Source organism: Tursiops truncatus, chromosome 14 (genome assembly GCF_011762595.2).
Source record: "Tursiops truncatus isolate mTurTru1 chromosome 14, mTurTru1.mat.Y, whole genome shotgun sequence".
NCBI classification, from domain to species: domain Eukaryota; kingdom Metazoa; phylum Chordata; class Mammalia; order Artiodactyla; family Delphinidae; genus Tursiops; species Tursiops truncatus.
Genome location: NC_047047.1, coordinates 54,756,918 through 54,777,245, shown reverse-complemented (window position 1 = coordinate 54,777,245; position 20,328 = coordinate 54,756,918). Strand labels below are relative to the sequence as shown.

At 34.3% G+C, this 20,328-nt stretch overlaps 1 protein-coding gene across 8 annotated transcripts in view; it reads left to right on the top strand.

The window, feature by feature from the left end:
• EML4 (EMAP like 4) overlaps positions 1-20,328 on the top strand; it is a 153,759-nt gene that overhangs the window by 82,521 nt on the left and 50,910 nt on the right. For 4 of the 8 annotated variants that reach the window (XM_073791414.1, XM_073791415.1, XM_073791412.1 and 1 more), the window contains exons 3-8: positions 558-687; positions 3,634-3,807; positions 5,663-5,791; positions 6,259-6,284; positions 6,461-6,517; positions 18,972-19,095. In XM_073791414.1, the coding sequence (XP_073647515.1) occupies positions 558-687; positions 3,634-3,807; positions 5,663-5,791; positions 6,259-6,284; positions 6,461-6,517; positions 18,972-19,095 (640 nt within the window). The remainder of the gene's footprint in view (positions 1-557; positions 688-3,633; positions 3,808-5,662; positions 5,792-6,258; positions 6,285-6,460; positions 6,518-18,971; positions 19,096-20,328) is intronic. The other 4 variants (XM_019942710.3, XM_019942713.3, XM_019942712.3 and 1 more) reach the window with 2 other exon arrangements.

Sequence of the window (20,328 nt, the reverse complement as noted above, 5' to 3'; positions counted from 1 at the left end):
AGCAAACCGTTTAGCTAGAGAATGACCCTAGTTGCAATTTAGCAATTTAATTTAGCATGGCTTTTCTATAGATCTATTTTGATGAGATTAAATCTTCAGACAGTAATATTGTATGCTGCATGATGGATTCCTCTGAGACCTCCAGATCTTATTCATTTCCTTTTGAACTGTAGACCACACTGGAGATGTAGCTAATTAAAGTTGGGTGTACAAGTCAACAAAGTTCATTGTTCTATAGAGGAAATAAGTATTTCATTGTCTTTTTATTTACTTTTTCCAAATACGTTATAACTTTATATATACCACATAGAATTGTCTCAGTTTACAAATGTTTATCTTTATGCGCTCATTCCTTTCTTATCTATATACTCAATAAACACTTATTGAAAAATAATAATATTGTATGCTGCATATGGGGGGACAGTCTGCTTACTAGCAGACTTAATAGACTTAAACACTAATGGACTTAAACACTATTGGACTTAATTTTTTAAGCTCCTATCTTTGAGGAATATTTTGAAGTTTGATTTTTAAAGTTTTCTCTTAACCATATCTAGGCCAGCCAGGCATCCGAGAAGCTATTTCCATGTCCTGTATAACCAATGGGAGTGGTGCAAACAGAAAACCAAGTCACACCAGCTCTGTTTCAATTGCAAGAAAAGAAACTCTTTCATCTGCTGCTAAAAGGTATGCATTTGTAAAAAAAAGCTAACATTGCAAAATTGAATGTGATAACTCAGTCTGCTTTTGAAAAGAATGTGAAATAGAGCTGTATGGAATTCAGGTGAGCATGTCCTTTAAATTCTTTGTCTCTGAATGCAGAGATATCCAGCCTGTACTTGCTGAGTTTACATTCATCACACCTATGGAGTAGTGTGAGGACGCTTTTGGTTCTTACTAAAGACAGCAAGCAGTTTCATTTCCTGGTTTGGTTTTGTTTCTTTTTGTTTCTTTTTAATAGGCGTTTGTTGATGCGATAAACATCACTATATTTAATGTAATTATATAAGTGAATTTTCCATGGCAAGTGATACATTTGATATAGCATTTTTAAAGGAGTAGAATCTTCAGCATATATGTATATTAGTGGGAGGTTAAATGCTACAACTTTTATTTTTTAATCATGACTATAAAATTGAGGCTTAATTCAAAATGTTATATTACTGTGTTGTGTGTTCGTGTGAGTATGTTAGGGGTGGTGGGCAGGAGGGCAGTGGAAATATTGTAATATAAAATTTCAGTGGACTACGTTCTCTATGTTCTTTTCATCAATTAATTAATTCAGTGTATTCCAATAAAATTGCTTACTGGATTTTTCTGCTTTTGTGTAATACCCAGCAAATTATTCCATATAGGGTTTGGAGAGACCATAAGAGATCAGCCACATAATCTTATAGCTGTTTTCTTCAAAGAATGATTGAAGAAAAACTTTCAGTAATAGAATAATATTTAAAATGTGCTGATGGAAAATGGTTGCCTCAATAAACTAATGCCAGTGACTGAATTATTTAACAGTGTGTATTTACAGATGTTAACCAGACATTTGACTACAGGAGTGGTGAAGAAATGACAAGATATTTAGGCCTTTTAAAAATCCCCTGCCAAAATTTATTACCTTTGCTGCAGTTTCAGGAGAAAAGGACAAATTATGGAAAAACTAATATGTAGTAGAAATTTTTAATACAATTTTTAATAATAAACTTCCTTGTGTCCAGTAATTGTTTGGATTCAGCCCATTTTTCTTACATAGCTGTAGTTATGTGCAGTGGTATTATGTACAGTAGTGACTCAACAATCTAAAACCAGATAAGTCTGTTAATTTATGATGCAGGGGCTTTGTGTTTTTCTTCTAAATAACCCAGAAGAAAAATCTACTGGGCCCACATAAGACTACTAGCCTAATACTATGCATTTAGGATAGTTTGAAGACCAACAAGAAAGAAGTAATTAATTTCTAACTCAGTTTTAAGTTGCAAAGTTAATCTGATATTTTTGAGGTAGAATTGTATTTCTCAGCACATAATTAAAAAACTGAATATGAGCAAGACAGTCAAAAGTCAGTCTGAGGTCAGAAGTTATCAGAATGAATCAGATTAAGAAATGTTACTGTCAAAATTATATTTTAACATTATTCACTATTATCATGTGATTAAATTGTATGTACTACTTATATTTGTTTAGAATGTTCTTAAACAAACTTCTTTGTAGCTTATGTACCTTATGGTCAAATTTAAAAATGTCCTTTGGTTAAGAAGTGTAGGGACTTCCCTAGTGGTGCAGTGGTTAAGACTCTGCCTTCCCAGTTCAGTTCCCTGGTCAGGGAACTAGATCTCACACGCATGGCGCAACTAAGGGTTCGCGTGCCAAAACTAAGGGTTTGCATTCCACAACTAAGAGTTTGCATGCAACAACTAAGGAGCCCGCGAGCCTCAACTAAGGAGCCTGTCAGCCGCAACTAAGACCTGGCGCAACCAAATTAAAAAAAAAAAAAAAAGGAGAAGAAATGTAGATAGTTGATGGTTTTATACCTATTCAACCCTGGAATCGTTGATTCCATCTGCTTTGTAATACTGTCATAAGTGTTTGTGCAATATAAGGATTCTTACCCAGTGTGATCAGGAATAGGAGATGCTTCATTAATCAAGAGTCAAAGTGTGGAATCATAAGAATTTATACATATATATCTTAAATATTTTAACCTAAAATATGTTCACATATGTCCATTTGTCAATTTTTTAATGAAAGGCTGAGTCTCCCCCTTCTTTCTTTCTAAGTATGCATCTCTGATTAGATTGCTTGTTGACTATCTTGCATAACATACACCCATAAATCATTTTCTATAATTTTTAGTTTCATCCTTTCAGACAGAGTAAGAAATTTGAAACTTGCAAAACAATATGAATTAGAACCCATCTGTTTCTATGACTTTTTTACATAATCTTTTATAATTGCGTCACCTACACAATTTAACAGCAGTTTTTTTAGTAACTCATTTTTATGGAGTCTTTCCAAAGCATTCAGCTTAGTTTACATAGAAATTATCATTCTCTTTCCTATGTACATTTTGTCAGTTTTCTTTGTATTTTATTAACTTAATCATTAAAATAACAAGTACAACTGGTATAAACAGGTTCGGGGGAGAAAACACAGTTGACTCTTGGTAAGTGTGAAACTCAACTGGTGGAAGCAGAAGTATACAGAAGAAACAGGAGTTAGAGAATAACCTACAAAACATGAACATTTAGTGTTCCTTGGGCATCAGTATGCTTTACAGAGGTAAAATGTCACTAATGCTCTGATTTGGGTAAATTGAAGTCAGTTAAGAGAGCTTCTACTGTCCTTCCAGATTTGCCAAGATGGCAAAATGCATTAGAGGCCAATTTGGTCCAAAGGGGCAATCTTCCTAGGATATGTTGCCTTAGAATTATAATAAATTATTTGCTGAAGATTTTAATCTTTACTGAAGATTTTTTTTTAAAGAAATATTTTCATTATTGAATGAAAGCAGTATAAATTGTATTAGCTGTATGATTTAGGATTTTGAATTATATAATAGTAACTTTTTCCATCGTTTGATATATCTTTTTTATTTGTTTAAATATGTGTTGTTCCATGTTATACTTTATTTTACAGTGGTACAGAAAAAAAGAAAGAAAAACCACAAGGACAGAGAGAAAAAAAAGAGGAATCTCACTCTAATGATCAAAGTCCACAAATTCGAGCATCACCTTCTCCCCAGCCCTCTTCACAGCCTCTCCAAATACACAGACAAACTCAAGAAAGCAAGAATTCTACTCCCACCAAAAGGTTTTAACTGACCCCAAGTACAGAGCTAGGGAATGGTTGTAACGATACCTAAATTCTGTGACTTGAGAAAAAAATTGGCTATCCATGGTTTCCAAGAGAAAAGCCTGATGGCTTTTTTTCCCCTACATCTTTGTTGCTGTAATCTGTATTTTAACACATTGGAGAATGAAAATTTGAGGTTATATTTATCAGTTAAAACTGGAGGAAAAAAATTAAGTTATAAACAATTTGATGAAAGGAAGGCAAAAGTAACCTACTCTAAAACCAAAACAACATTTTTATAGTAAAATCATAGAATATTTTAAAATTTATATATAACTGTGCATAAATTTATAGCCATGGATAGAAAATTGCCATATGTTGTTATACTCACCATATTTTGGCATCATTACAACCTTCAGCTTGCAAGGGCCCTTCTCAACAAATGGCTCTTCATTGTGACTGCATCTCAGTTTCAGTTTTGGGTTTTGGGAGGATAAGTTCTTGCTTGAGTAGAGAATTGAATTCATTTCACCTAATCTTTTCTATGCTAAAGGCTTGCTTGAGGGCTTCTCTCTGTGTCTATAATAATTAATATTTTAAAGTTATGAGAAGGGGAGAAGGGAGAAACATTCTAACAATGTGTGTGAGCCTAAATTGGGGATCTAAACCTGCATGCTGGGAGTTCAACACTACAGCTGCCTTGTAATCAAATATTTAGACCAACTTAATGAAATTTGCCTGCTTTAGGGATGTTGATTCAAGCTTTATGATTAGGTATAGATGTATTTTATCATCATACTTCCTCTTGGAAATCTTAGGAAAATATAAACCATTCCCAGAACTGGCTAGGATTTTAATAAAAATAAATGACATCCATTCCTAAAAGATTTATAATATATTTTTATTTGATTAGCTTAGTATTTTGCCTCAAATCTCTAATGGAAATTTGGGAAAACACAACACCCTTCACTTGATTGATGCATGTTTTTAACATTTTAAAAATGCTTTGTGTGTCTCGTGCAGATTCTTATGCTATCTAAATGGTTTGTAATTCTTTTGCCTGGTCTGATGTGGAGTTTTTCTTGGATATAGCTTATTAATGTTTTGCAACTTTGGATTGTATGTGGTGATTTTATAATCAATCTCTTTAAGGTTCTGATTTGACTTGGCATCTTCTTTGTCCCAGATCTTTTTTTCAGCTTTTTAAGGTCTCTTGGAAATGTGCTTGCCATTCTGAATTGCTCTTTGGATATACTACTACAAGAAGTATTGAAGGCTGGATGAGTTGTAGGACAGTTAGCAGTGCAGCCAAAAAATCATTTATAAGTTAAAAAATTTCAGTTATGAATATGTGGAAGCAGTTTTGATAATACAACATTCTTGTGTTAAATTGTTTTTACTTCATGGATAAAATTGACTCTAAAAGATATAAACAAGAGTTTTACTTTTAGTCCCACAATTATTTAGAAATTGTCATTTGTACCATGTATAATTTAATTCCATGAGGACATAAAAAATGAAAATAGCAGCCTTGTAATGATTTTGAATAGGTTTTTTCACAAATTCACGCAATTTCATAAATTCTGAGAGATAGTAATTATTTATATTTAAGCAAATGGGTTTTTTTTTTTTTAGATCAAGTAATATTTGTTCTAGTGAATCTTCTGAATAATAGTGAAAATTAAAAAACAGACTTGGTAATTGCCTTGTTTAACTCCTTGACTCATCCAGGCACAGAAACTTTCAACTAATCCTTCCTTCTCTTTTCTGGATTAGCTTTAAGAAAATGTTAATCACTGCTTTTATGTTCTAGTCAAACTGTCAATTACTACTCTTAGAATTTTTTTCTAAGAAACTAATATGTTTCTTTCAGCATAAAACGACTACCAACAGCTGAAAAGTCACATAATTCATGGGAAAATTCAGACGATAGCCGTAATAAATTGCTGAGGGCAGTTTCAACATCAAAATTAATATCAAAAGTTATAAAAAATGCAGACAAGTAAGTATTATACTTTAAGTTATATCTGAAAATTATTAATTCTTTGACTATCACATTTGCATGTACAATTATATGGCACGTTTAAATCATTTCTAAAAATCTGTATTGATATCTTTTTTTCTTTGAAGTGCATTTTTCCTTTTGTGTCTTTAGAAAAGGCTGTCTTCCTGTTAATACTTCTGAACTCATAATAAATTTCAATAATCTCATAAAATTTGAGTATTTTTCATAAATTCTTTCTATGCTTTTGTTGTTTAAGTGATCCTAATGGAATATTCCTTCTTTTATGAAACAGTATATTAGTAGTTTAGACCAGTGAGAAACTTTAACAAATACTGGTGCCTGAATTTCATGTCTGGAGATTTATCTGGGGTGTGGCCTAGACATTGAATCTTTTGCAATTTCTTCAGGTGATGATAATAGCCAAATAAAATTATAAAATAAATGTCTTTGAATTCCTTTTGTAGGCATAAAGATGTCATCATCAACCAAGGTAAGTTAAAAATTCTTTTTTAAAAATGTTTATCTTTTCTACATCAGTTAAATTTTTTCTTTTGATAAGAATATTGACTTACTTTCATTCAGTGTACTTTATTTATTAGCTCACAGTGATAAAAAAGAAGTGTGTTGTTATAGTCATTTAAGAAACTATCTAATTTTTATTGTAAGATATGTCATTTTTGTCTCAACCAGCAAAAATGTCAACCCGTGAAAAAAACAGCCAAGGTAAGAATAAGCTACACAGTTGGTCGCCTTCTTAGTTAATTTCTTCCTGGATCTCTTATTTGGCTTTTCATTTTTTACACTACCTGACTTTCCTCTTAATAAAGGAAATATAGTAATTTGAACTAGTGAATCCAACCACTTTTCTATTTCTCTGAGCTCTGAAGTTTTAAGGTCAACAGTAGGAATAAAGATATCATTACAAAGAGGTATAATACCAAGGGGAATTTCCCCCTTTTTAAAAAAAATAAAAGTTGTACTTAGAAAAGCCATTTAAAAGATTGATAAATTTTAACTCGATTTCCTGTCTTGCCAACTTCATTGCAAATAATCACTCATTTCTTGAAGCTAAGACTTAAAATATAATAAGTCTAGCAAATCCATTTCCTCTTAAATTTTTCTTTTATATTAATTGTAATTTCTGGCTACTTGCTGTTGTTGGCTTGTTCTGACCCAAAAAAGGAAAGAAGACTTTCTGTAAATGTGTACTTAATTTAATTGCAAAGTAGGTAAGATTTATACATCAGTTTTACATTCTCCTTCAATTGCCTGCAAATTTAATTGAAGCATGCTGTTCTAAATAAAAGCATGTCCTTCCCGTGCATGCTTTTTACAGCTCATTTCTATGTGTCATAGTTATCTTTATTTTCTGGGTTATTTATTATATTAACCATATACAATGTGGTTAAAATTTTTGTTAGAGATTTAACTTGATTTCTGTAGATTTTCACTTTTGATTCTGGTAAGAAGAATATTTGCAATCTTCTTTGGATCATTTGTTTTTACGTAGACATTCTAAATGAAGCTGATTATTGCTGCTGTTCTCCTTCAGTTAGGTCTTACTCCCTCTTTTATAATTTATAGTTAAGTATAGATTAAGTAATAGTTGAAATACCTTAAGGACAAATGAAATTTTATTTACAAAGACAATTCTTATTATGTGTCAAAACATTTTAAAAAGAGAGAGATAGTGATATATAGTGGCAAGAGCAGTGAATGGAGAGTCTCTGTTTAGTGTTTGGCTCTACTGTATAACAACCTTGTGACCCAGGCAAAATGGCAACATCTCTGGGTAGTTTTCTAATCTGAGAATATAACTATAAAGCTTACTTCACAGGACTGCTGAAGGATGAAATAATATGTATGAAAGTACTTTAAAAACAGAAAACACTGTACCTATAAAAAGGTGCTCCTATTATTACATGTTTTGCCAAAGAGCTTACATTTTATAAAAATCCTTAGAGGGTAAATGAGAAAGGGCTGTCTTTCTCTTTGTCGTGCTGTGGTATGTCCTTTGGAAGGAAAAGGGATCTAACTTATGATTAGTATGTAAGTGAGTGCTCTGTGTTGGTGACAATTTTCAAAACCATTCAAATAGGCAGGTAAGTAAATGTATTTAAAAGGGAAGGGTTTTGCTAGAGAAGCATCACTAAAGTGGGGAAGAAGGATGAAATGAAAAACTGGAAAAGCCAGTTCAATTCTGGTACAAGAATTGTTAGCTGAAGAAGATTGTTCCAGATGTTGGAATTTTAAAATTGTTGCTTGCAAATGTTGCTTGCATTAAGCCTTACTTTTGGAATTTGAGCCTGTTCCTTTGCCATTTTAATCAGCTATATTTATCATTAGAGTGTATCTTGAAGGAAAACTCTTGTGCCTCAGCCTGTTATATAATTCAGGCCTGCCTGTGAGGCAGAGCCTATGGAAAGAAGTAGATGGATTCTAGATGGTTTAGGAGATTACAGGTAGGGTATGAGAGATAAGGAACGGAGGGAATCTATGAAGGCTAACTTGAAAGTAGATAAGAGGCATCTACTAAAATAAGGAACATTTGAGGAGGAGTAGATGTGTAGAAAAGAATAGTTTGGTTTTGGACAGTTACACTTGAGTTGTTTATAAATCTTAATTTACTCGTAGAGGTGTGTAACAAACAACATAGTGTAGATGTTTAAACGTGTAATTGAAGTCAAGACTGGTTTCACCATTTACTTAGCTTGTGACCATAGGCAGGTTAATTCACCTTCTTAAGTCTTTGTTTTCTCATCTGTAATTGAGACAATAATAAACCCTCAAAGGGTTATTATAAAAATTAAAGATAATAAAGTGTTTAAACATAGTACCTGGCACATAGCACCAAATAAATTTTAGTTATTAATATAAGTGTGACAGTACTCAACCTTGTACTCAAATATATGGAGTTAAGATGAAAAGATGACCGTTAAATAGATGATCTTCACTTGATGTAAGTTGTGTATAAATTTAAGTTTGGTATTCATTTTGCATAACATATTTCACAGCACATTTTCTTATACTTTAGGTATTAATCTAAAATACGTCATTTAAAAAAATATCTGTCATTTTTGGACAGTCTTTTTAGAATGTGATTTATTCTTTAGCTCTTTTTTTTTGACAGTGACAAGTGTGACTTGCTGTAAGTCATCTGCTTTGTTTTGGGAACAAGGCGATTTATATTTGGTACATATAAGTGAGTGGTAGCAGAGAAAACTTCACTTGAAATGACTGTGTCCTTCAGACACAGCAGAGTAGAAGAGCATAAATCTGCATATTCTGATCAGCACTTAGACAGAAGGAAGTAAACCATGGTTGAAAGCAGTGGGAGGTGAAATGAGATGTACACAGGGCAATCTCCGAGGCTAGATGTGGGGGGAAGGACATGTTACACCATGTCCTATAAAAAGAGGCTCTTACTGAATTAGATCCTTATCTACACTCAGATCCTTGAAACTTAAGCCCCTTTTCATTACTCTTCTCCCTAATTCTGTTGGATCCTCTCCCATCACAAGAGAAATAATATACTAGGTAAATTTTGTAATGAAATGAGTACAGCTCATAAGCTCATCTTATAATCACTATCTAGTATATTACATTTTTAAAATATGGAAAATAAGTGTCACATGTCCTCATTTCCAGAGCAGAACCTGAATGTCTTCAAATTATTGCATGTTAACTGTCCTTTTCAGGCTTGAGTAATCCTAAATCAATTTTCTCTTGTCACATCTTAAACTCTTTTAATTGTCTGGTCATGTTGAGAACCTGAATGATTCAGGTTCCTACTGGAGAGAAATCTGCTTAATTGAGGAAAAGAACTCCTCAGTCACCAAATCACACTTTTACTTCCTCTTATAGAGCTGCCTCACTGTTCTATGATTAAATTCATTCTTGCTTAACTACCAAACCAGTGCAGTAGTAGCTTAACTACAGGTGTATTTAGATTGAACTATTACTGTAACATCTTAGAAAATTGAGAGGTGACTAATTCTTACTAGCTGCCTAGCTATCTGTCCAAAATGGCTTCAGATGAAAAATACTTTAAAAGTCATTTTGAAATACATACTGTCTAAAATCCTTCAGTAGTTTGTTTTAGCCAAACAGTCATTCAAATAATCTAAAAATATACAATATAAACTCATTTACAAAAGTGGAGAAAGAAAAAAAACTGAATAATCTTGTCATTTTAACAACTATTACAGTTCTGATGTGTTTCTTTATTGTTTCTTTATCAGATACACATTTTTAAAATTTTAAAGATTCATTCAACAAGTATTTATTGAGTGTACTTTGTCAGGACCTGTCCCAGAAACTTGGGGATACAGCAGTTACATTGTCTGATCTCTGTGGAACTTATATTCTACCTATAAGAAACAGACAGTAAATACTTAATATGTCAGTAGGTAATACATATTGGGAAAGAATAAGGAGAGTAGACAATTGCTATTTTACATAGAGTGGTTAGGGGAGACATCTCTGATAAAGTGATAAAGTGACATTTGAGCCACCTGAATGACGTGAGTGAACAATTTGTGTATCTGGAGAAAAGAATTTCATGAACAGAGAAAACTGGAAGTACAAAAGCCCTGAGGCAAGAGCTTTCTTGCTGTGTTAGGAGCAGCAAGAAGGTCCTTGATCGTAGTGTGCACACAATTTTGTATTTGTTAACCATTACATTTATAAAATATGGATTCATTCTAAGCAACAGAAGAGTCATTAGACACCTCACTTAGGAAAGAGAAGCAAAGTTGTTTAGTGGAAAGAGCATAATAATAATAATAAGCATGAGACCTAGTTAGGGGTGAATCACAGAAGTTTAAAGAATCAGAATCCTACAATGACTAAAATTATGAGTGTTGGTTGGGGAGAAACTAAAAATTTCATTTCCCAAAGGAAGTTATGAAAAAAAAAATAGAACATCCTTCATCTGATAATAAATTTTTCCCTATGACTCTTGAGACCTTGGACCTCAGTTTTCTTACATATACTTAGGCTTAGATTAGACGTTGCCGAGAGTCTCTTTAATAACTTTTTAAAAGCTCTTTCCTGCAGCAAATAGAAAATGGAAGGCAGCCCCCATACCTTCACTAACTCATGTTTAATCTACCTTTAACGAATTTGAATACAGGGGCTTTTGTTCAGTGCCTTGTATTGTTTTCTGACCTGTTGGCTCCAGGCATGTTCTGTCCTAAAACCTGATCACATCTGTGTAAACTGAGCATTGTATCTGAAAGAATAACTAAAATTTACCTGTAAGAATATAGGATAGCAGTCCTACTGACACTGTCTGTATATTGTGTTACCTACTGAGAGGAAGTATATTGTCCCCTGCTGAGGGGGTGTACAGTTTGAAACAAACCAAAGAAGTCAAAAGCCCTTAATTGTGCTACAGATAGAATCTTTCCTTGCTGTTTCTGAGATGATATCCAAAACTTTGCAGTTCCAGAATTTAGAAAGAAGGGTGCTAGCTTTAAGTCTATTTTAAATGTGAATAAGCAGGAAGGGCAGGAAACCAAATATTGCACCTCCAAAAAAATACACTCACTTCTAAAATTTACCTATTGGCATATGTTAAATAGGATATATAATCATTACTTGGATCCCTAGGTCTGGGCTTTGTCCAAGTATTGCCTGTATTTAAAAGGAGACCAAAAAGGGGGAACCTCTTCTCTGTTGGAGATTTTTTTAAGCAGAGATCTGGTATCTGTTGGTGACAGTCTTATAGATTAAAATGTATTTAAAGGCTGTCCAATTTTTTTAGTATAAATTATCCCAACTTCTAAGAATATGTGTTCTTGACATCCTCTTTCCTTATTTTCAGCTGAGAAAAAAGTCCCAAGTGCCCCCTTTGAACATGGAGAATATGACTTTTCATGAGAGTATCCTAGTCTTGTGCATATTTATTTTATTCCAGTTGAAGACTTTTCACCCATACTGAACTTTTCACAACTGTAGGCATACTTTTTTTTAAAAAAATCTAAAGTAGAAAATGTAATTAACTAGAAAATCTCCATTCCTTAAGCATGCCAGTTAACTGAGCTAGTATAGTTAGAAATCCGTTCTGTCCAGAAACCGCAATTAGACTCCACAATGTGTTGCTCACTGTATCAACTGTTTACTGTTTTCCTGAAGCACTTTGAAAAGAATTCTGAAACTTGTGATTAGTGTAGCAGAAAAGAGGTACAAATGATCAGTGACATATACAAAACTGCAAGAAAAGGCATAGTAAATCACATGTCACATTCCTGAGCTATACTCATAGTTGATTCTCCAAGGAACAATTTCACCAAAAATATTCTATTGATTATTTCCTTAAATAATGCTTTTTAAACTTTTTAAAGATTAAATATTTTCATCTTTCTAAAAATACATGCAAATAATATTTCAAGCACCCATATACTGACCACCCAGATTTATTAGATCTTTACATTTTGCTTTATTTGACTCAGGCTTTTGGGGTTTTGGGGTTTTTTTAATTAACTTTTTTTTTTTTTGGCCACGCCATGCGGCATGTGGGATCTTAGCTCCCCGACCAGGGATCGAACCCATGCTCCCTGCATTGGGAGCATGGAGTCTTAACCACTGGACTGCCAGGGAAGTCCCTATTTTTTTTTTTTAAAGAAATAAAACATTAAAGATGAAATCTCTCAATACTCTTTAATACTCTTTAGAATTTCATATATAAGTTTTTATTGTTCCCCTTGGGCCTCTTGATTTTCTTTCTGCTATAGTTAATTGAGAAAGAGAGGGATAAATATTTTGATATCTGAAGTTTCTTTTTTTAATTTCTTATTTTTAAAAAATTAAATCCAACTTGGTGTATTCAGATAAAATGAAGAATTTTTTTCATTTAGTGTTTAAGATAACTTTTCCTGGGGATATAAATGAGTGATTTGAGGGACTTTGTAAAGTACAGCCATGTTTTGCTTAGTTCAGAAATGTTTTCAGCAGTATAGCAAATCTTTCAGAAGTTTTATGTGCCTTATATTGTTGGAATAGACGTATTTCCCATCTTTTACCAAAGAAAGCCTTTTTCACGCAGTAAAAATAATTAAAATTCTTACGCAAGGTCCCATGTCTGATACTTTCAAGTAATTTTATAACAATCATAGTTGTAAAAAAAAAGCCCAAAAAGCAAAACAGCAAAGAAAAATCTGATTAAAGGAGGTTTAGATTCAAGAAAGTTACTTAACTGCAAAATTACTTAACTGCAAATTGGCTTGTTACTGTAATTAGATAAGTGTTGACCAGCAGATACATAAGACTTGGTTATGCCTGTCTTCTAAGCTCCTAAGAGGCTAGGTTAACACATTTTACATCTTCATTGTATACCCTCACCCAACCCCCATGTAATTAAGAATTCAATAAAATTTACCAGCTAGTAGAACTCTACCTATAGAACAATGAAAATTAAGGTAGCATTTTAGTATTTGGTCAGATTTTTCAGAACTGTGTTCTTGTCCCAGCCAGTAAAACTAACTACATAATATTTGGCAAGCACAATTAGGAATTTTTTAAATGAGCACAATAAGATTAGATTATATATCCTTCTAAATTCATGACTCCCCTTTTTATTTTGGAGTCTACATTTATGATCTATTTTTACAGCTAGACATTTGAAAGGGGTGAAATTGAGACTTTATTATAGCACAAATCAATTTCCTTGTTCAAAATTCAAAGATCCTTACAGATTACATTGTTTCATTGGAATTTTTAAAATTATTACTCGAGTGTAACTGGATCATTAACTGGGACTTGAAATACTTTGTTTAAAAATAAATGAGTTTCAAGAAAAGATTTTAGCTTTCCTTAAATGGTCTTTGTCACTTTCTACCGTAAAATTGTGGACAGTATTTCTAGCATCTTGTTTACCAGCCTGTTCTGTAGCTCTGTGGTTTTGGGGAATGGAACTGGTAGTATCAGAGAAAAAGCTCAAATTAAGTAAAGATTCTTAAATTTTCTGTTTGTTTGCTGGAATTAGGTAGCATCTCACAGCTAGCTACATTTTAGTTAAATATAAAATTCAAATTCAGTTGTGGGGGGAGCTCTTTAGTTCTAAAGATCGTAAAATATAAAAATGAATTCCTAAAGTGAAAACTTTAGGAGAAAGATGCTTTAAATTGTAAGCATTCTAGAAGTTCAGAAGGCTTTCTACAAAGCAATACCCAGTACATAAACAAGTACAAGTCATAGTCCAGACCCTTGAAGCTCTGCTGTTGCCTTTGAAAGGCTTTTTTTTTTTTAAATCTCTAGGTGCAGAAATCGAGCAAGCTATTTAAAAGGAAAAAAAAAGCACAGGAGGAACCAATCTTGGAGCAGAGTATGCCCAGTACTAATTTTCTTCTACACTCTCCTTGAATTTTTCCTTTTGCTTTGTTATAATCTGTGAAAGATTAATAAATTTTGATAAGCATCTTTTAAACATATAATGTTAATAACCAGTTATTTATATCAGTATGAATTATTTCAGCAATACTGCTTTTCTCAGAACACCTGAGAATAACTATGCCAAAAAGTTTGGATTAGGGAATATAATGATCATTTTGCAATTTGAAGCACTTTGGAGGATAGGACAGCCCAGGGGAGGTGCTAAAGTAGAAGCACATGAGGAGGCTGAAGGAGAAGGACTAAGAGGTGTGCAAGAAGGACATGGAAATACAGTATTTCAAATTTTTGCCTAGCATTCACTCTTCCAAAAGATAATAGAGCAGAAACATCTTCCTCTTCTGTTGTACTCTCTGATTTCCTGTTGTTGGGATCCAGAGCTCAAGCTAATACTATTTGGATTATAAGGAAGCTGTACTGTCAGGTAATTGGACTTATGTGGACGAGCCTAAAGATATCACCACTGTCTGAACAGTACTGTCCAATAGAAATATAATGTATAACACATATAATTTTAAATATTCTAGTAGCAACATTTTAAAAATAGAAAGACACAGGTAAGATTAAGTTTAGTATATTTAATGCAGTATATCCAGAATATCATTTCAATGTGTGATCAATATAAACAAACATTAATGAGATGTTTTACTTTTTTTTTCATACTAAATCTTCAAAATCTGTTGTGTATTTTACACTTACAGCATGTCTCAGTTCACACTAGCTGCCTTCTAAGTGTTCTACCAGTGGCTATCATTTTGGATAGTGCAGATCTAGAACATAGTTTAGAATGAAAATATTTCCCAACAGAACACAGTCTAGGAACTCATTTGACCTCTCTGAGCCTTGGTTTCCCCTTCTGTAAAAGTAGCCGTTTGAACTAGGTAAGCTCTAAGATTTCTTCCAGTTCCAGCATTATATATGTCTAGAGAAATGAACTAATAAGATTTATGGTATTTATGGTATCAACAATATCCCCCAGAATTTTCCTTCCTTCCTTCCTTCCTTCCTTCCTTCCTTCCTTCCTTCCTTCCTTCCTTCCTTCCTTCCTTCCTTCCTTCCTCCCTCCCTCCCTCCCTCCCTCCCTCCCTCCCTCTCGCCCTCTCGCCCTCTCGCTCTCTCTCTCTCGCTTTCTCTCGCTTTCTCGCTTTCTCCACCATGCAGCTTGTGGGATCTTAGCTCCCCGACCAGGGATTGAACCTGGGCCCCAGCAATGAAAGCACCAAGTCCTAACCACTGGACCGCCAGGGAATTCCCTGAATTTCTTCTTTTATAATTAAGCATTGATCAGATTCAATTAAGAATATTTTATTTGAGCATAAGCTAGTAAGTGGTAGAGCTGAGATTCAAACAAGGTCTGCGTTTATCACAAAGCTTGTGTTCTCTCCACTATACTGTATAGCCTCCCTCTCAGTCCCAGGAATTTTCACAATGTCAAAATAGGAGATAAAATGTTGAGATTCATTACATTTCAAGAAGCAGCAGCTTCACTATTGAATACAGATAGCCCTATAGTGTGTTTACTAATTATTATGAGATAATTTAATCATTTCTTTCTCATTACTTTTCTGGACCACCAGACTTTATTAATGTATTAATTAGTGTTACTGATCTCATACTCTTCTTTGACCAGTCCCACGGCCCATCTCTTCCCCTTGACTTTCATGCTGGTATACAGTGAAGACAGCCAGAAAGTAGCATTTGGGTAAAACAAATTGTTAAGTTGTTCGACTATAAGATCAATAAGCCTGACAGCCTCAAAAAACGGTTTGCAGTGAGAATTTGACTCAACAGTGATTGAGGAGGAAAGAGGTTCTTCTTCATCTATATATTTTACCTAATTCCCAAGGTAAAGACTCTTCTTAGGTTGCAAACTAGTGAGCTACATGCAGGCCAAAGGTGTGTTTTCACATGGTATTCTCCCTTTTTTGGCAAGGGAGTAAACGTTTAAAAATTGGGAGATTTCACAATAACGTATAGATTTTCTGTTTCTCTTGAAAAATGAGAAGATCTAGCAGCACTGGGCTCACATCTTTCCTGAGAATGATTAACTGCTGCCTTCCTGAGATGGGGCCTGGTGTATGCCAGTGCCCGAACCCCAACCAGTCATCCTGTATTCTCCCACTGCTCTCATTTTGCATTTCCTGCCTGGGCCTGTAGATATTTGAACTTGTGACCCATGTATTATAGTGTACCTGATAGAACCCTCAGAATTCTAACTTATTTGCTGCACTTGCTGTTCTGTGGACAGTCACTTTAAAGCTTATGAAGAGAGATTACCGTGTGTTAAATCATGTATTACAAGCAATTCCTAGACAGTGTTTAGAATGGTCATAAATCGTTCACAAAGGGAAGGGAATAAATATTTGTCAAAGACCTTACACTTTACAGTGTGATATTTACTCAGTCATAATTCTGAATGGTAAGTAGTATTATCATTTTATTTATTAGGAAAATGAGGCCAAAGTCACATGGCTAGGAAGGGGTAAAGCTGGGATTCAGATCCCAATCAGTCTTTTTCTCCAAAGCTCCTGCTCTTGCCACTGTAATGTGTTGCCTCCCTCTCAGTCTCAGGAATTGTTCCCAGTGTCTAGATTATATTCTCTGCGTCCAGCATGCATACTGCCACTTTATCGGCAGGAAAAGCATTTTCATCCTAACATGCATTGCCATTTTTATATTAGAAAAGTTCACAGGCGCTAGATGCATAGTTCCTTTGCTTATAGTTAGTTGCTTGTGCTGCTTGACAGTTGCTAAAGGGATCAGTGCAGTATTCTGAGCTGTCTCTATTAGCAAAGGAGAGGGCTTTTTTTTTTCTTTGATGCTATCCCTAACCCAGTCCCTTTGCTGGACATATAATCTCTTCTAACTGGCAATAGAAGCATCTATTAAATATTTTATTTTTTTCCATTCAGAAAGCATTTATGCTATACACCTCTGATCAATGATCTTGGAAGAAATTCCAAAGGACAGGATATTTCCCTTTAAGAATTCATATTCTGGGGCTTCCCTGGTGGCGCAGTGGTTGAGAGTCCACCTGCCAATGCAGGGGACACGGGTTCGGGCCCCGGTCCGGGAGGATCCCACATGCCGTGGAGCGGCTAGGCCCGTGAGCCATGGCCGCTGAGCCTGCGCGTCCGGAGCCTGTGCTCCGCAACGGGAGAGGCCACAACAGTGAGAGGCCCGCATACCGCAAAAAAAAAAAGAATTCATATTCTTTAAAAAAAAAACAACAACTAGAGGGAAAAGTAGGTAACAAATTGACACCTATAAGAAAGTGAACTATACAAAAAATGACAAGGAGATACAGATAAAGATGATTGCTGAAGGGAAATAGTTACAGCTGATAACTAAATCATTTAGTTATCATCAAAGTCCAGCTATGCTACAACTCATCAGGAAGCAGAGCCCACTCTTAGATTCAGAAGTAATAGAGACATACATCATGTGGTATTAAAACTATGGCGTGGGAGGTCTTAGCCTGTTCTTAGATCAAACCCTGAGGCCGAACACACTATGAGTAATAATAATAAAAATAATGCGAACTTCTAACCCATAACAAGCAGAGTTTTAAAATCTGACTCTGAAGAAATATTTACAGACATTCAGCAAATAATTTCTTTCCTTCTTCCATGGTTTGCATTACATAAGCTATTGGATTATCTACTCTTCTCCTTAGTAGCTTAGGTCATTATTAGAGGTCCTAAGGTTGTATCAGCCTCTGGTTGATGATCACATTTTCAGTCTGTTTTTAACATGATTTTCATATAACAGACAAGTTAGCAAGTTCTAGACATTGCCTATGCCTTTGTACTCGGTCCCTTATTTTCTCCCTCCTGCTTAGGTTCTTTTGTAAACATTTCACGACCACCATCAACATTTATTAAACCTGTCTGTATGTAGGTTGGGATGCTGCGACCGGGGATCCCAACACAGTCTCATACACAGTCTCATTTTTTCACTTAAGTATTGTTTTGTTTTTAAGACATAAAACAGTCTCATCTGTTCACTTAAGTGTTGTTTTCATTTGTAAAAGGTGTACAATAAATATTGATTTGATTCTGGAGTTGTCTTTTTAACATTTTTAGTTTTAGACTGTTGCACATCTTAAAAACAGCTATTGGTTTATATAAATAAAAGATGTTTTTGCTGCTAACTCGAAAACTGTTTCCTAGCACTGTCTTTAAAATGTTAGTGTATTATAGTTTAATTGCTTAGACTCAAGGCTGATTGTAGGCATGACTGTGAAGTAGGGGACCGTGGTCCTCTTTCCATCCAGCTCTGGTCACTGCCCTATGTAGCAGAGCGCTTAGTCTCTCTCCCCTTCCTGACTTATGAGGGTGTCTGACTTCACTCCTCATGGTGTATTCTGAGGCCATGTTTTGTATGCCGTTAAATGTCAGTAGGTTGATCAGGTAGTGTGGTGGACATGGTTGTTTTCTACTCTGACAATCTTTTTTCAATTGTCAGAGAAACTGCCATCACAAAATTATTTTCTTTTCATTTCTGTACCTCAACTTTCCTGGCCGTCTTGTTGAAATGTGTCAACTCATAGATAAATTATATTTTAATTATGAAAATAGTTATTCTTACTTAAGGAAATGACCAATGGTTTTTTTCCTACAGTGTTTTGGACTAGGTCTTTATACAAAAGCAATCATGTATAATGAGACTAGAACTCTGAAGTAGCTATTTTTTATCTGTTTTTGTTGTATCACATTAATAATACGCTTTTCTATGAATATTCAGCAAATACATCTGTCTTAATTTTTTTCTTGTGTCTTAACAGAAGGAGAATATATTAAAATGTTTATGCGAGGTCGACCAATTACAATGTTCATTCCTTCTGATGTTGACAACTATGATGACATCAGAACAGAGCTGCCTCCTGAGAAGCTCAAACTGGAGTGGGTGTATCCTTTTCTATTGTGACAGCAAATTTGTTTGCTTTGTCTTTAGTTTAAGAAAATTTAGTTTACTTGACCTCTATCAAAATTGTCTTTATGTCAAAAAAAGTAAATGTAATAAACATAGCAACCACTTGAGAAAGTAAAGAGATGTCATCTCTAATCCTTTCACATATTACATGTATTTTGCTATTAGCAATTTAAAACTACCAAAATTAATATTTTCAGATAAGGTAAGCAATATCCTACGAACATCGAGGCAGGTGCTTGTGGTGTGGTAGAAGAGGCATCAGATTAGAACTGGAAGGCTAGTGTTTGAGCCTTGGCTCTGCCACTTATCCCTAATGAACCTTACTTCCTTCACTTACAAAAAGATGTTAATAATCCCTATCTCACAGGTCCATTGTAAGAATTAAGTAGGAAAACATCAGTTAAGCATTTTGTAAGCTGTGAAATAATGTGAATTATTTTATTAAGAGCTCAAATTAGCAAGGTGGATTCTAATTTGAGAATTAACTTCTTCACCGCCAGGCTTTTTAAAAAAATGAGTATATAAAACAAAGTGCTCCTTATTTCACTTAGAAAGTCTCATTTCTCTTAGACCCTCTAAGAAACTCTCAGTGAAGCAGAAGGAGCTAATAGTTTGAACTCTGCTTTCTGCCTTCATTCTCCTACATCCTCCTGCCCGACCCCTTGAATCAGTCCCTCCTTTTGGCAGAAATTAGCTTGAGAAAACTCACCAATCCTGTTATTCTGTACAGCTTCTTAGTGGAGACTCTGCCTATATCAGACTGTGCCTGGCTATCTCTTATTCATCATTTAGGTCAAGCGTAAGTGTCACTTTTTCAGATAGCCCTTCTTGTGATCTCTGTCTTTTTCTCTCTCCATTTAAATTAGATACTCCTTTTATGGTTTCTCCTAGCATCCTGTTATTTTTCTTTCCACAATTTCTAATGATATATTTGGTGTTAATTTTTGTCACCTTGTAAAGCATAAACTCTAGAGACATAGGCCTACATTTGTTTTGTTCAGATGTGTGTGTTCAGCTCTGTGCCTGACACATACTAGGAGCATAATGTGTATTTGTTCTTTGAATGAGGAAACTAAGATTTAAGCATGTTAAAAGTTCTTGGGGTTCCACAAGGGCTAATGGCAGGACATGAGCTTTCTAGTTCCATTCCAGTCCTCTTTTCTTATACCTTCCCGATTCCCTTAAGTATCCATGAAAAAATTGTTTAT